The sequence below is a fragment of the Poecile atricapillus genome, chromosome Z (assembly GCF_030490865.1).
Source record: "Poecile atricapillus isolate bPoeAtr1 chromosome Z, bPoeAtr1.hap1, whole genome shotgun sequence".
Classification (NCBI taxonomy): Eukaryota; Metazoa; Chordata; class Aves; order Passeriformes; family Paridae; genus Poecile; species Poecile atricapillus.
This window is the reverse complement of record NC_081289.1, coordinates 133364999-133382241: the sequence shown is the minus strand read 5'-3', so window position 1 is coordinate 133382241 and position 17243 is coordinate 133364999. Positions and strand designations below refer to the sequence as shown.

Here is a 17243-nt window from a genome sequence, read left to right as displayed (position 1 = left end):
TCCTCCCTTTATCTTAACCTCTTCTTTGAGTAACAATGCATATGAAAGCTTGCTTCTCCAGAGTGCTTCATCACATTGTAGGTACTTGTGTAGCTTAAAAGCTTTATTGCTGGGAAAAAGGCCAAACATATGGGAGCTGCATTGTCACAACTGATACAAAACTTCTGAGCTGTACATTTCAGAAAAAGGTGTATTTATTCTATAATGTTGAAAAGGTATTCTAAATCAAGAGTTATGTACTAAGGAATTCATACATAGTTGTCAGTCAAAGAAACCAGAGTTATCACACAAAGCATTTTAAATTTTCACTGCAGTTGAATTCACTGAGTTGCTGCAGTTCCTCCTGCCAGGGGGACAGCTCCAACCAGACACAGCTCCCTGCTTTGAAAAAGCTGCTATCACTGGGGCCTGTCTGCAGCAATTCTACTCAGGAAGTGAATGAAGGGGTTTGTGGGTTCAGCCAGTTGTGCCTTCCTGATGGTGGGGTGAGACACATGGGCCTGGCTGAGTTCCCACCTCTCAGTCCCCTGGTTGTTCCTGGGGAGATCCTGCTCCGATGAAATTCCATTATCTGGATGCAGATCCAGACTGCTGGGTGAGGGAAGGAGAAGAAAGAATGGCTCCTCTTTGCCTATGAACCCTTCTGCTTCCTGGCTCAGATGGGTGGTGCTTTGTGAAACCTCCTGTGCATAAAAAGCACACAAATGGAGGATTCCAGGAAGGATAATGCCTCTGTGACAGTCAAAGAGCACAGTCTGGGCACCAGAACTGAAGATTAGAGAAGTATTTTGGCATATATTGAGAAGTGTGTATAATTTTTATATATTAAAACATCTGTCTTGCATTAATGGTTGAATGATTCAAAACTGTAATCCTTTTTTTGTTGTTCATAATGCAACTTTCACAGCTGTTGTTGAAATGCTAATACTTAAACCATCACATAAGAGAAAATAATTCTCAGTATGTTAAATTCTTAATATAATAAAAATGGTGTGTAAACTATTAAAGAGTCTCTGTATCTTATAAAGCATTAATGTGAAATATATTTTTGATAAAAAAAATTATTTGGGAAGCTTCTGATTGTTCTAGTTAACTAGTAACTTATAAATATAAATTGAATTCCAAATCCTTTCTAATGCTGAAAGGTACATAGGAGACCAGAACAACTATAAGTTTAAGTACATTTTATTAACAATGCATCCCTTTGATAAGACTACGCTTCAGGAGGCCTTTAATGCTCGTTGACATGAACTGTACACAGTATACAAAAAAAGAAAAAGAAAAAAGAAAAACACAAAAAAAAATCAAAGTGGGCAATACCATTTTGGGACAAGCCTCTGTTTAAATTATACACAGCTCAATGCAATATTCTTACGTAAAATATATAAATACTTTTTCTTTCTATGTTACAGGTATACAATATAAATCAGATTTCAACGTCTGTTCAGTGACCTACAAACACTAGAACCTCCAAATATGTAGCAGCGTATTACTAAACAAAAAAAAAGACCACACAGGACAGGGAGAGTAAGTATTGAGATTTTTCTTGATCCCTTCCCTCAGAATTACTAATTTAGATAATGTCTTGTAATGCAGTTTTAGGGATGCTGACAGCCCAGTATTGAAACAAATTTTCAATTAGATTTACAAGATGTAGAGCCTTTTTTCCCCTTCAGACATAGCATCTTGTGCTGAAACACCCTATTCAGTGGCAAAATGGTGTTACGCTTTTTGGCATAACTTACGTTTTGCAAATAAAATAGTGTATTTTAAAAAGCAACTCAAGCAAAATGTGCAATTTCTGCATGCTGTGGCATTGATGTCTATCTACGCTACAAAAATAACCCAAAGAAAATCCACTTTTTTTTAATGAGTATAAATCTGTTGAGAACAAAACTGTCTAGGGAACCAGCATTGGGAGTTAAAAGAAAACCAAGGAGACTGGAGACCTCCAGAAAAACAAAAATATAGTTTTTAGCATGTCCTCAAAAGTCTTTTACAGTTGTAAAAGTTGTTTGCTCTCACATTGTATACCTTTCATATGCACACAGTAATAGAAGTGTAACTTAAAAAACCAAGTAAGTTACTGGACCTGCTTTCAAGTGGCTCCAGTGCAGCTCAGAGCAGCAGGACAGCGGGGAGGTGAGCAGGACCTCAGAGCCTGGTGAGAATTCTTCTGCTGCGATTGCCGCACACCTGAGCTCATGTTCGCTTACAAGCTGTGCCAGCTTCCCGCTGCCCAACCTGCCAAACACCAAGCCCAAGGCACAGACTACAAAGCAGCAACTCTTCCATCCCTCACCAGGTTTTGGTTACAGTCTATTTCTTGAATAGCTACCTTACTCTTCAGGCACCTAGGAGAGGCGCTTTGGTTTTGTTTTCGGTCTCACTGCAAACCACAACTCTTTTTCCAGACCACTATGTTTCAAAGTGAAATCAGAAAGACATGCAGGATTCTCACAGATACCTTATGAATGTTTATAAGGGCAGCTTACCTCAGTGTCCTGAGCCACTGCACCCACAACTAGTGAACTATTTAAAACTCCATTTAGGGAAAAACCATCACCTCCCACAAGAGAGCGCATTTAGGGTACCTTTGTCAGACACCAGTCAAGTAAGAGCTGTCAGATGAGGAAAGGCAACTGTTTCAAGCACAACATGCCAGGGATCCCACGTATGAGTTGGAAACTTCAAAGCCTGACCATCTCTAGCTCCAAGTGATGTCCACAACAGCTGGAAGTGTTCTGCATTTCTGAATTTCAGAGAGGTGAAAAGTTCTCCTTCTCCAAAAGGAGACACTCAACCCCCAGCCTCATCCTCCCTCTCTTTGTGGAGAGGACCAGGCCCTTACAGAGGCACCCGAGTGTCTGTCAGTCAGACAGCTCTCTCCTCTTCGAAAAGGGCTCCCTTTTCCCCTGCCTGTAAGAGTAGACCAAGAGAATCAGGTAGCTGATGATAATGGTGACTGGTTCCACAAACAGCCTCTCCTTCCCGGAGCGGCTCCCACCTCTGAGCTGTGTGTGACCAAGCTGAGTCCTTGAGGTGTTTTCTGTGCCACAGCAACCAAACTGCATTTGTATAGAGTGTAAGTGAATGCTACACATGTTGCCATTTATTGAGCAGTATCACCAATCACTCAGACTGGAAATCTAAAAAGTGGGTGGTCTGTCAGCTTCCCTAGGAGAAGTGGAAGAGATTTTTTATTAGGGCTAATGTAAGAACAATCATTATTTACTACAGCTTTCTTTCAAAGCTTTATCATGATACAAATAAAACTCCAAAATAAGGACTTTGAAAGGGACATTGAAAAAAAAAGAGAAGTATAAAATTAGAAATTCACAGTTTATAACTAAGCCAATATAAATTTCCTTCAATAACAGTATCCCCTTCGTCTGCCAATTAAAGTGAAACATCAATGTGAGCTTAATGTCAGTGTGTAAATTAATTTTCTAGAAATGTATGTTATATACAATACAGACTTGATGCATACTTGTTGAAATCTACTGACACTCATACACTTTCAGAAGAAAAACCACGCTTCATAACTGAATTTGCAGCCATAATTTTTTATGTCAAGTTTCTGTTGTCACGGATCCCCACACAAGCGCGTTATTCAGAATACATGAGCAATTCAGGATGGAGATTCTTTCAAAAGTATATTTGCTTACCTTTCTATAATCAGAGGCCTTCCTATGACTTTCTACATTAAGTGCTATGGGTTAAACTTAACAAATGAACAGAGGTGGGTTTTTTTAAATACAGGTGATAAAACTTGTTTATTTTGCCTTAACTGCAGAAAAATAACATGGAGTTGTTTGATGTAACCCCATTTAGTTATTAAAACAAATCTCTTCTACTCTAGCCTAACTGAGGTAGTGTTTGAAACTACTGTATAACATACGCTATCCCCATTTGTGGGAAAACTACATTATTTTCCTTTGGAGTTTATACCACTATTTGGTCTACTGTGATTGACATTTTGGTTTTACAGAAGCATTTATTTCTTATTACCAGAAGTCCAATAGTTACCGGTGCGGTGTGTTTTCTAAACATTTCAAACATGTCTTGCCACACAGATGTATTATTTATGTCAATGACCATAGAAGAGTTCAATCAGTTTTGTTTTGCTCCTTTCAGTGGGAACTTATGAAAAGATAATCTTAGAACTAAATTTGACTGAGCAGCAACTTACAGTCTGCTTTACCAGAACCTGAAGGTATGCAGTGCACATAGGAGTTCAGTGAAGTGATAGCTGCAAAGCAGTGCTTATGTGGCATGATGAAATTTCCAGTAAGAACAAATAAATTCTACGTTTCACTAGGAATTGTGTGTTACTGTTCACAGGACTACTTATTGAAATCTCCAGTAGCATAGCTAGTAAGAACAGAGATGTGAGCATCAGGATAAATTTCACTTAAGAATTAATCTGACAATTATAAAAAATGGTAGGAGTGAATGGATAAAAATACGTTCTACTTAGTACAGTCCAGCTGAATTGTTCACCTATATCAAAATCAAAGGGTAATCCCTTCTATTACAGGCATTCTAACAAAGGTGGCCATGCTACTGTATATACACATTTGCATATATTTATACTACCTTTATATAAAGGCTTCTGAATCTTTAGATCCATAATCAAAGTGACAGGGATTCCTACTATTTTTTTTTTTTTTAGCTTGCACTTACTAGTTTAGAAACGGCACTAGTAACATGATAGAGGCAACTACTTCAATCATTACCAGTCACTGTATCATTTAACTTTTGCAACAAGTCCTAAATACCAGTACAAAATTATAAGTAGGCTGCTCCAAAATTTGTTACTTAAGGCTTTTCACTACAATTATTAGTACTATCTGATGCTTGATCACTAATCCATTGAAAATTCAAATAAACCTTTGTTTTTATAAAAAGCTGTTTCTGTGGAACTTGGAAAACACTCATACTTAAGTCTCCTCACAAAACCTGCAATGATTAAATGTCTTCAAGTTCAGTTTATACAGTATTTGCTTATCTGATACAAATCATGCTTTTTAAAGGATTGTAGCTGAGTAAGACCCACATTTGTACTATATGAGTATGAGTGTAGAAACTGCAAACACATGCATAGTATTCAGGGAAAACAATCTGATTTCAGCACTTTAAGTTTTAAATGACTTGTTTTGAAAATAAAATTGTAGTGAAAATCCTTAACTGGTTCAGATAAGATACATGTATGTAAATGCAATGAAATCGAAGAAACTGCTAATAAAATGTCTTACAACTATAGCAATATTAAAATAACTTAATGAAACCTCAGATTCAGAGGCATTTCTTTCTGTCTGAAGTTACAAATCCCCAAAGTAGTGTTATAAACAGTACAAAAATCAACAGAGAAGGGCTAACATTAATCCCCTGGTGCCCACAACGACAGCATGGCTCCCCATTGCTGGCAGTGGAATGCACCCCCATCTCTCTGATTCCTGGTATCCAGGGTTTAAAAAGCAAGGCATCATTCTGCTTCTCTGGAACAGAATCGGAAGTCAATTAAAAATGTCTCTGCAAGTTGTCCTATTTCTTCGTAATTTATGGTAGAAAATGAAATGAAAACTTGTGGAGGTGTTCAGTGCTTGGCTCTTGCATATACTAGTAATTACTATTATTAAAACTATGGTAATGTCTAATAAATCCCCAAAGGGCTCAAATGACTGTGCCAATAATTGGTTGAGGAAGAAAATATTTTCAGTTCAGTCTTCAGGTACCAGTAGCTTCTGGAAGGTTTCGAAGATGATGTTCCAAACTTTTTATCCAGTCAGTGGGAGGTTGTCTGAGCATTTCAAAGTCCGTATGCAGAGCACTGCCTGAGCAGAGGTCAGGACTCAGCTGATGCATCGATTACAGGCTGCTTCGTAGGGGTTGCCAAAATAGCCTCTGCTTCCTCATGCATCTAAAAGGAAAGGACAGAGAATTAATATTTCCAGAGATTTTACTCGGGAGACCTCACAAAACGGTTTCCTTTAGATGTACCTATCTGAAAGCATCTTTTCCTCAGGACATGGAACCTGCACCCAGCCAGCCATTTTGGTACTTCCAGTGCATGTGCACCCTCCACTTACCTGCAAGAACTGAACATCTTGAAATAGTTCCTGAATGAACCTTCGGGATGGAAGTCGAAATGTACAATGTGCTAGCAAGTAGGACACCTCAGAGTAAAGGCATATGTCATCAAATGCTTGGGGATACTTCTCCTTAATTCTGAACAAGGGAAGAAACAAAATTTTTAAAGTCTTGAAAAGATTTCCATTGTATTAAAAAAGCCCAAACTTTTCAATAAAACTGTCATCATTAATTCTTTAGTAATAGGCATTATAAATCCTAGAACTGACAGAGTAGGAAAATCATAGCAAACAACATTACTTTGTACAAAACTGGAAGAAATCTATGCTAATGAGATGAAACAGAATATACAACTTGTAAGTTGTACCGAACTACTGTGATTGCCTAGGCTTAAAATAACAGAAAGAGAACAGTGTATTGAATAATTGGCATCCACATGTTCAGCAGTCATAAAAATATGGAAAAAATATTAAACTCATCTTTTAAACTTGTAAGCATTTTTAAAACTAAACCACACATTTCTGCGCTTTCTTTCAGCAGTTGTTGGTTTCCAAAGTCACAAGCCCAGAAACCTACAGATTATAACATTTAGTCCCTGGATTTATATTCCTATATTTAAATATATTTTTTGAATAAATCACTTTCAGGAGTTGTACTCTTGCTTAAAGTAGAGCTGGGTTTCTCAAGTACAAATTATTGTACTTATGTATTATTCAGCAAAAATAAAAAAAAAATAGTTTCTTTTTAAAGATACACGCTACACTACATACTACATACACACTACAAATTATAGGTGAATTAGTGATTTAAAGAAGTTTGGTTAAGAGTAAAATACTAAACACAGAGCAAAAATGTTAAGGTTATTTGTTTAGCTTCTACATTACATTCAATCATATCTGCCTGACAACTTTTGAGAAGTGAGATTATTCACTGTCCTGAGACCTTAAGAGAATACTTATGATACTAAAGTTTCTGTAATGCACTGAACTTACGTCAGAAGTCCAGTTTCGTGGCCCTTAGTTCCTACTGAACTGCTCAAATTGATAACTAAACGTAAGACCTCTTTCCGCAGAAGTATCCTGCACACTGGTGTGTCATCTGGGATTGACTTTACTCCTGGAAAAACAAATAAAACAGTGTGAATTTAAACAGAATTGTCTTTGTATGAGCTAATCTTATACCATAAGTCTGTTTATGCATTCCATACACACACAAACATACATATTTATATGTGTATTCTGAGCTTTTGAAAGTATTTCTACTGAAATTAGAACACCACTATTTTCAGGCATTTAAAGAGTTTACCTTTTCAAGAATATTCAAAAATATTTCTACCATTTCTACCATTTAAAAGAAAAACCTGCAATATAAAGTTACAGTAGTATTGTTACCACTAAATCGTGTTGCAAACTGAATGAGCTTCTATCAGATAATGGAGAATTTAAAGTTTTTTACTTCATAAAAACCATTGAAATTCGAAATACAGTATGTAAGTATATAAAAGAAGTCTCTCTTTACAGTAATTTAGTAATTCTTAGACTTCTTTATAAATTAACATCTGTAGAAAAAAAAGGCAATCTATTTGCTTGTAATGTCAAGTATTGAATAATCTGCAAAAATGCTGTATAACAGAGGGAGAAGAGTTTAGAACAGTATTCTCCCACCTGGAGATAGATGACGTTTTTATTTACATTTCTGTTTGTTTTTTGTCTAATAAAGAACGTTAATTTTTTGCAGTGTACATAAGTGAAATATAATTTTTTCATACTGCCTAAAATATACTTTATTAGTGACAGTCTCTAATAATTGCAATCCTTTTAAACTTACCTAATACAAGCTCTGTACTCTTGGTGCTGCTGGCTGAACCATGGGATACTGCATCACTACAGCCTGAAATTCCAGAAAATTTGGAGGAATGCACATCTAAGTGATTGTGAATGGTCTGCCCACACCAGTCAGTATACGGAATGTCTGAAAAATCTGACATAAACAAGATGTTGTACCTTTATTATTCACACTTTTCCTCAATTCACATGCTTTCATTATTTTTCAACACTGGCCAGCATGCATAACACTGATGCACTAAGTATTAGGCATAAAATCAGCTCACAACTAGATGGTGGATTCTGGACAAATCATACTCAAACTCTTCCAAAATTGATTTAAAAAAAAAAATAAATCTTAAAACACATGAGAGTGGAGTCTTTTCCAGACATTGATGGAAGCCTAAAAAGCCATCACAAATAGTAATGTTACTGATATATCCATGCTCTGTTTTCTGTAACACAATAGAGATGCTCTTGCATGTGCAGACATCTTTTTGTTCACACAACTGTCATAGCTGCTTGCAGGAAGGGCTCTGGCAAGATCCAGGTTCTGCTGCACCTGTAACCATAGCTGGGATTTCATTTGTCACCCCTTCTTGCTACTGAACTCAAGCTCCAGAGCTCAGCACTCTGAGTCATTCGTCATATTTGTGCATCACCCCCTTTGCCAACATTGCTACTAATAAATGTCTAACAGTGTTGTCAAACAGTGAGAATTCTTACTAAGCATTCAATACTGGATTATCACAGGAGTAGACAAAAGACATGCAACTGTAAGCTCTGCAGAGAAGGTCAGAAAAAATAACTCTGAATCTCATCTGAATCTCAAAATATTAGAGAAGATGACTAAATCCCAGAAATTACAGCTCAGCTTCAACAGGCTCCACAGATCTTCTTTGTTGTGTTTTATGGCACAGACTTGATTTGATGTCAGACTACTCATTAGCTGAACAGTAAGTGTCAGTTTTCAGGACATGCATTTTAAGTATTAAATAAGGTTTCAAACCTTTAATTTTCACATGCTCTTAAGAACAGTAAAAGAAACATGCAGGCACCTACTCCTACTAACACTAAAAAGTGGAAAGCTGGAAATGACCATACCAATACCACTGGTTGCACAATGAGCTTATTAGAGAAATAATTTTAAGGTCAATAGCCAGTTAAACAAAAACCCTTCCAGATTATTTAAAGATGAACAAAAGCCCGTATGTTCACTCAGTTTTTTTATCACACTTCTCCACAAGGAACACTAACCTGTACGATTATAGGAAGAGCTCACTTTGGTGTTAGGCTGATAACCCAGAATCTGAATGCAGACACAGTAAAGACAGTTCTCATCTGTGTGCTCCTGGAGCCCTGTGTCCTCTGTACCTTCTAAGAACTGACAGGCATCTGAACGGCTGGTATTCATGATTTCTGTGAGACTGATCTGCTGGCGGAGCATCTGAAAAGGGCTTTTGACAACATCACTCGAACCTGATGGAAGACCTGTAGATAAGATTCAGTTATCAAAAAACCCCAACAAAACCAAGTAACCAACACTAACTCTTTCAACTAATTTCCACTTTCAAGCCTTTTAAAGTTGGGGACGGAGTGCATGTGAAGAACTATAGAGTTGGCTTTTTTTCTGAGTGGCTAAACTCTCAAGATAGTTAGCATTTGAGAAAGAGACAAAGTTTTAGTCCCAACTTATTATGCATAACAAAACATTTCAAAGGACAGAATTCAGCCTCTAAGTACACACACTGTAAGAAGGTAAGTGGTAAATCCTGACATGGTGTCAACATTACTAATACCCACATAACACCAATACATTACCATTTTTCATAGTGTCAAACGAGATTAATACAACAATATACCAGATGTTGAAATTACACATGCCCAAACAAAAATAAACACAGTTTAAAGAACTGTAACTTGGTGGCCGTGACAGGAAGAAACTAGACTCAGAAATGCAGAAACAAGCAGAAGACACTTTAGTGACATGCTCTTCCCTGGGTGAAAAAAACAAACAAATACAATTTTGAACAAGAGTTGCTTTACACTGAAACTTTGAAAACTACAGAAACACACTTCCAGCAAAATCATCTTTGTGTACAATATTAATATAAAATGGGAAAAAACCCAAAACAGCTATCCTAATAAACAATTTAAAAAAACAGTGTCAAGCCTTCTTTTTTTCAGTTGAAAAGACACATACTAAGACCCTACAGACCTCTTACTTCTCTGGAGTAAATAGGAGGTACATTCCAGAGCAAGCCAGCCATGAGAGGACTTGAAATTCTCTTGTACCATCACCTTCACTGATCAATTGTCATGGATGAATCACAGAAAGACAATTTACTTTCTGAATTACACATCTAACAACATAGTAAGTTCCTATAAATGAACATGTAATCAAAGGGAAATAGTTCAATATGTGGGATTCATATTTTTCTAAACTTAAATTTCGTTACTTCCTGTAATACAGCATCACTACCAGACTTGGAGAAGTATTAGCTCACGTTATCAGCGATATGCAGGCTTTCCTCCTTCACCTTTTAGAGCAGGACCAAACTTTGAAGCAACGCATTAGCTCAAACTAAATAAAACAGGGAATTAACGCCCTACTTTCCTGATGCCAGAATACAGTCCTCAAAGCTTAACAGCTAAAAAAATGATGTTTTCTGTAAAGAAGAATTAACAAAAAAAAACAACAACCCACCCAATATACAAATAAACAGAAAGCTACATGAGAGGAATAAAACCAGTACCTCCTGTATCAGATGTAAAGACCCTAGATCCATGTTCATCAAATGGAGGTGTAGTTTTCTTCTGGAAATATGGAGTTTCCTTTACCTGGAATACCCAAGCAAAAATGCAAATTAACGGAGGTGACAATCAAACACAAGAAAAAAAAATAGATTTTTCGATATGAGGAAATTAAGTGTTGCCTATCTTTTACTTCAGGAAAAATATATCATGAGAGGAAGAAATTAAGCAGGAACTCCTGTGTATTAAAGAAAAGACAAATGTGAAAAATATACATTTGTGAACGAACATTTATTAACAAAGGTTCATGAAAAGTTAGCAAATGTTAAAATGGTGGTGACAGGCTGTAAGGAAACCAGTGACCCACAGTGGCCATTCATAATCTGTCCATGATCATGCTACAGCACTGGAGATCTTGGGAATGTAGTACAAAAGCAACCAGGACATCTAAAATGCTGCCTGTAAGGACGTAAAGCTGAGGCACGTCTCAACTGCAAAAATATCCGAGAGAGACTAAATGACGTAACAAATATGCCAAAAAGACTGTGAAGGAGAAAGAAAAAGTACTCATGTCACAATGGAAAAACAGAAGCAAATTCAACATGATTTTCCTCTGTGTTTAGCAATTTTTTGACATTAGTAAGAAATAAGTAAGAAATAATTTATTTAGATTTGAAATGCAAAGACTAAGGAACATAAAGATGAAGAAGTCTACTTTGACATAGACTACACCCTGGTTTTGATAAGTAAGTAACAGAATATGAAACCCTATGATACAGCAGTTTATTAAACAAAAATGTGTTTCTACCAAGTAGAAAGATGAAGGGATTTGCTGAGGCACTGAAAGTAATCTGATCTAACTTAAATATATGTATCTTCAACACTAAGACAACATAATTTAATTCCATAAGGATATATATAAAAATAATCTATTATTTAATACAGATCATGGTAGCACAGAGTTAACTGTGTGATTATGCACGCAATTTAAAGGTGACTGATGAACATGTCAATTATTGGTTAGCTAAAGCAGAATTAGCGAATGTGCACAGACTATGCCAATCTTAACATAACAGCCAGATGTCAACTAAAAATCTTATGGCAGCAAATTTGTCACCACTGCTTAACACTCCTCTGACACAGTTTTTGCCATTATTTGCCTTTAACACAAACCAGCCTAGTGATCTTGTGTTAACAAGGTTAGAAGAACAGTTAGAAAGGAAACTCTAGTTCTCCAAAATGCATTTATTTAAAGTACATAATTTTTCCTCATTTCTCTAGATCTAATTTATTCTCATGAAAATACTACAGCTGACTGCTTTTCAGCATGAAAATGAACCAAATCAGTTAACACATACACACCTGAAATATTTCGTTGATATCCACCGGGAGAGCAAGGCCAATGTAATCATCAGAGCTACCATAAGTAGCGTTAGAAACCATGGAGCGAACAGAGGAGGAACGCTGAAGTGTGTTTTGGTTAATAGGACTTAATAAATCTTCTTTATCTAACGAAGCGTAACTTAAAGCTTTCATGAACCTGTAACATTGAAACCAATAAATCACAATTGCAGTTACTCTCTCATTCTGGCACATTAAAAGTAAGAAGGACTGCTGACACAAACACAATCTTCATCTTCCCACTGCAGATCTCCGAGCTTGTTACAACAACTCATAGCTATAGGCTCAGTGCTTTTACTGCCTCATATTGTTTTGCATGGTTTAGGAGTTCATGGAGTAAAAATTTCTTCTTTATAATTCTTGGTAGAGGAAATCCTGCCCATCCTGCAAAACCATGCATTTTCTTCAGCATTCTAAGCTTTGAATATTTACAGCCCAGACACAGACAGTAAAGATTTGGGCTTCTAAACTCCTTCCTAATTTTGAAATACACTGAATGTGTATTTCCTGGATATTCACAAGCTCTGGGCTGAGCAGGCACATCCCTGCAAAGGGACACCTTGAGCCTACCAGCGATACACACAAGAACATTCTTTGTCTCATATTCCAAAGGAGCCACCCAGGAGGTCACCCAAGCATGGAGGAAGTACTTGCTCAACACGACTGCATGAAGAACAAACTTAAACCTGCTGCTCAGTAAGCAGAACTGACTGTGACAAACTGCTTGAAGAACAAAGAAAGAAATAGGATGGAAAAGTAAGACAGGAGAGAGGAAGCTGGAAAACAAGTCCTCAGTGCTGACTCGACACCTGATGATGGAAATTTCACACTGGGCCATCTGTTATTTTACTTCTTATCAAACAAAAAATCCTAAACATGTTTTCTGATAATCAATCTATGTAGACTGTAGATGTAGGCCTATATGCACTGGATTAAAGCTTCCTAATAAAAAGACACATCTCAGGAACAGTGAATTTTTTATTGTAAATTATGACACAATGGAGAGTAAAGTGAACATTTTATTTTTTGACATTTTGCCTTGGAAGAAGTTTTCTATGAATTTCTTATTTTAGATGGGCAATAAAATGTCCTCTTATCCCTACAGATGGGATTTATATTGAAATAAAATTAAATTATCAAAGTTTGACCATGGAAGGTTCAAGAAAATATTATGCAATGGAAATGCACAAAATACAACTGAGAAGATAACAACAGTTTTCTTGTTGGTAATTCTGACCAATGCTAGCAACAGTAGCAGTGGACTCACAACAGAAGTCAAGCCATACTTCAAAAAAAGAGGTGAAAGACCTCAAGTTGTACCAGAGAAGGTTTAGATTGGATATGAAGAAAAACTTCTTCACTGAAAGGGTTGTCAAGCATTGGGACAGTCTGCCCAGGGAAGTAGTTGAGTCACCATCACTGAAGACATTTATAAGATGTACAAATATCACACTTAAGGACATGGTATAGTGGAGGACTTGAGCATGTTGTGTTAATAGCTGGACTCAATCTTAAGGGTCTTTTCCAGCCTAAGAAATTGTGTAATCATTAAACTCAAGAAGTTACCAAGTGCATTAAATATTTAGTAATAAAACATTCTACAATTGCCCTCAATATAAATTGTAGGTAGAAGTATTAATCCCAAACATTTGTCCCTGCTTTTCCTAGAAAAGCTAACAGATACAGCATTAGTAATGATAAACACCACCAAGTGTTTATCATTAAGAATGTCTGCAGGCGATAAGGTGAGAGCCACCATGGATCCATCAGGATCCAAGATATGCACATCAGTATTTCTGGTTGGTCTTTAAAGACAAGGGTGACAAATTTATTCTCACAAAATCTGTGCAAAGAAAAAAGTTTTTTTAACCTTCTGAATAAAAAGAACAACTAAAACATTGCAAAAGTAACTCTATGACTTAGTTGCTACTAACACATGAATCTGTCATCAATAAACCATCAATAAGATTTCTGAAGACTGTCAGAAGAATTTACTTGGGTCAAAAAGGAGAGAAGCTTTATTTCTAGTTTATTTTTTAAAAAGCAGCTAAGCACAGTTTTAGCTGGACCAGTAAATGTACTATGAATTTATTAGTAAATACAATCTGAAATTTTAAGTACCATAATTTTTCAGTGGGGACACAGCATAACCAGCAAGAACACATGTACTAGTTACATTGCAGTCAATCCAATCAATTAAATTAGCAACTAACACAATCTGAATTTATCTTTGAGTATGTATGTCTGCAATTATTTAACCTTCTCAAAGATACAAGCACTCCAGACATTTCAGTTCAGTGTTAAGCAGGTCAGCTCAAATCCTTGACTCTATCCACTGACACAAGAGAACTTGAACAGCTAAGCACCAGGAATAGTCAGTATGACATTGCGTGCAGGATCAAAGTCCACTGCAGCAAGGCTGCTCTGCGCATTAAGGGCATGACTGCAAGGAATGGTAAAAAATTACTTACAGCCATTACAGAACCTGTACTACCACTGAAATGACGTTTGTTCCTGCACTAGCACAGAGCAGTGACATGAATGGCACTTCCAATTTCCAGGATAGCATGGGCAAACTACTAAATCATCCTTAATCTAACCGACATATTCAGTCTAGCTCTAGAACAAAGGCATCTTTCAAGGCATCTGCCCAGAATGATGTGAAAATACCAACAAACGGATGTTTCTTTCAATCAGGACAAACACACTCAACTGGGTATGAGGAGGGCAGCTCAAGGACTGAGCACTTGCTTTTTCTGCAGTAGGCAGATGACTCAGGTACTGGTAGCATCTCCCCCTTCTCATTCAAGAGATGGTAAGGTAAGAACAGAGATAAAAAGTGCCTTTTCCATTTCAACAGCAATGTGAAAATCCAATGCACTAGCTAAAAGATGATGTGAAGGCAAAATCTAATACAAGAGCTTTTAAGGGAAGGTTATTAAACAGTGACTGTTGCAGCTGGGAACAATGTCAATGTCAAGAGCTAGACGTCTTACGTAACTATCTAATTAGTCTTCAGAACATCTAATATTGCTCAAAAATAAAGAGGTGACACTGCCATCTAAAAATAAATGCTATGAGTAAAATCTTTCATCTGCTGTAGCTCAGAAGCCAAACTGACATTCCTATCAGTGGTACCAGTATCTCATCGCTGGCCTCAGTGGCACAGTGAACACAAATATAGCATATTGGCAGAAGGCCCTGTCCTAAAACCTCCCCAAGTGACATGGAGAAAATTCTCTTCTGAAATACAGCTCTGACTTCATGGGCAATTCAGTGTTTGGAACTTTAATAATGTTAGCAGTGCAACTGCATTTTTTATATTATAGAAGTTAAAACAGGAAGTAAATGTGATAAAAAGAAGCTTTTTCTTTTGTTACCATCAGCATTATAAAGGGTTGAGCACAGCTATGAAAGCTGAGCTTCTCTGACAGCACTTACAAAGTTGAGAATTATCTTTCTGTTATTCACTTCATACCAGTACTGCTTTCAGTGAAGTTATGAATCATCTTGCAACAACTATCCCTTTTAGGTGCGGATCAGAAAAAAATATCAGGAAGATGTTTAAGTTTTCTTACAGCACCGAAGTAAGAAATAAGCACATAGTAATTTCTTACCGGCTTGGTGTTAGTCGAGAATCCAGGCTGCCAGACTTCATGGTGATAGTGTCAGTAAACAGCACGTCCTTTGCTGGAGATGCCAGAGCTTCTGAGTGAGACAGTGAGGGATGCATCCTCTGCTGCTGCAGGCGCTTTAGTGTAGCATAGCCAAATGCATCTCGAGAACTTGTGTAGCTGAAGTTATAGTCAGCAAGACTTTTTATTGTAGCAAGAGAAGGAGCTTTAAGAGATTGGGCTCTTCTAGGTAGGGTATGAGAAGAGCCTGGTGGAACCAGGGATACAGAGTTGGATTTTGAGAGAGGCAGGTGGTTAGACTGTGGTGTTGAACAGTGACTTGGTTTAACTGTTTTTGTGCTTACGACAGTACTCAAACTTCCACAGTCAGTATCTACATTTGTACTGTCCACACCTACAGTCTCCCTTGAAGGACTAGAGCTCATTGAACTTATGCCACTTGTTGTGGTATCTGTGTTAAAACTTAAGCTACGACTCTTGAAATGCGTTTGTGTAGTACCATCTCCTATTAGCCTTTCTTTGCTTGTGTTTTCCCGATGAATTTCATTTCCAAGACCTTTTGGCAGCTTCAGATCATTTTCTCCAATACTCTGAGTACAATCAGTATCTTCCACATGCTTACTTCCAACAAAAGAAGTTTCTAATCGTAAAGTCTGGATTTTTGGAACTCTGAAAACAGGGTTCAATTCCTCCCCAGCAGGAAAGTCTATGCTACCACTAGGTTCTGTTACTGTACGATTTCGCCTCAGGCCCGATTTACTGTCAGATGATGCCAGCTTTCCTCCTTTTGGATCACTGCTACTTCTGTGTTTTTTATTAGGTAGAGTAAGAGAGTTTAGAATGCGATTTTTTACAAGTCTACTAGATGAAAAAAAAGGAAAAGGACTACGGTCTTTGTCCTTTGAAGGTCCAGGTCTGTCATAAAATATTTGTTCTGCATCTTCAGTAATATCTAGGAAGAAAGTACTGGTCGAAGTACTACCAAAACGGTCGTCTTCCATGATGAACATACCTGAAATTATATGAGACTTTGTCACACCAAATAGGCATTTCTTCAAGTCTACAAACTATGTTGCAAAATAGGAAGCTGTTCTATAGAAGTCCAAGTGTGTGCCTATGAAATTTACTGAAACTTGAATTCTTTTTTTTTCTGCAGAACTTGGTGCAAATTAGCTACCTTGAGGAGTAACTGAGCTGAAGATCTCACTGCTTCAAAATAAAAGCTACACTATAATGTTTCAGTGCTAACATCTAGTTACTATGATTATAACCTAAGATCCCCTTTAATGATATCTAAATGTAGTATATTTCTTAATTTAAATTCCAAATATCCATAGAAAAAATATGGTGCATTAGGTAAATACACTATTTAAATAGAGCAAAATTTTGTCTGCGTGTGTACACCCAGGGAACATACTTATTTGCTAGAATATTCCTTTATGGATTGTAACTTAATATCAAAGCATGGTGGTTTGCATGTTACAGCAAACTGCCGTAACTCAATATAAAAATTAGTACCGTACCCTCATATGAAAAT

At 36.9% G+C, this 17243-nt stretch overlaps 1 protein-coding gene across 1 annotated transcript in view; it reads right to left on the bottom strand.

Annotated features, from left to right (window-relative positions):
- Positions 1 to 1169: 1169 nt before the first annotated feature.
- RICTOR (RPTOR independent companion of MTOR complex 2) overlaps positions 1170 to 17243 on the bottom strand; it is a 76426-nt gene continuing 60352 nt past the window's right edge. The window contains exons 31-38 of the mRNA XM_058864337.1: positions 15689 to 16718; positions 12033 to 12210; positions 10673 to 10757; positions 9174 to 9407; positions 7921 to 8073; positions 7086 to 7209; positions 6093 to 6231; positions 1170 to 5923 (exon numbers count right to left, since the gene is read on the bottom strand). Coding sequence (XP_058720320.1) covers positions 5849 to 5923; positions 6093 to 6231; positions 7086 to 7209; positions 7921 to 8073; positions 9174 to 9407; positions 10673 to 10757; positions 12033 to 12210; positions 15689 to 16718 — 2018 coding nt within the window. The 3' untranslated portion in view covers positions 1170 to 5848. The remainder of the gene's footprint in view (positions 5924 to 6092; positions 6232 to 7085; positions 7210 to 7920; positions 8074 to 9173; positions 9408 to 10672; positions 10758 to 12032; positions 12211 to 15688; positions 16719 to 17243) is intronic.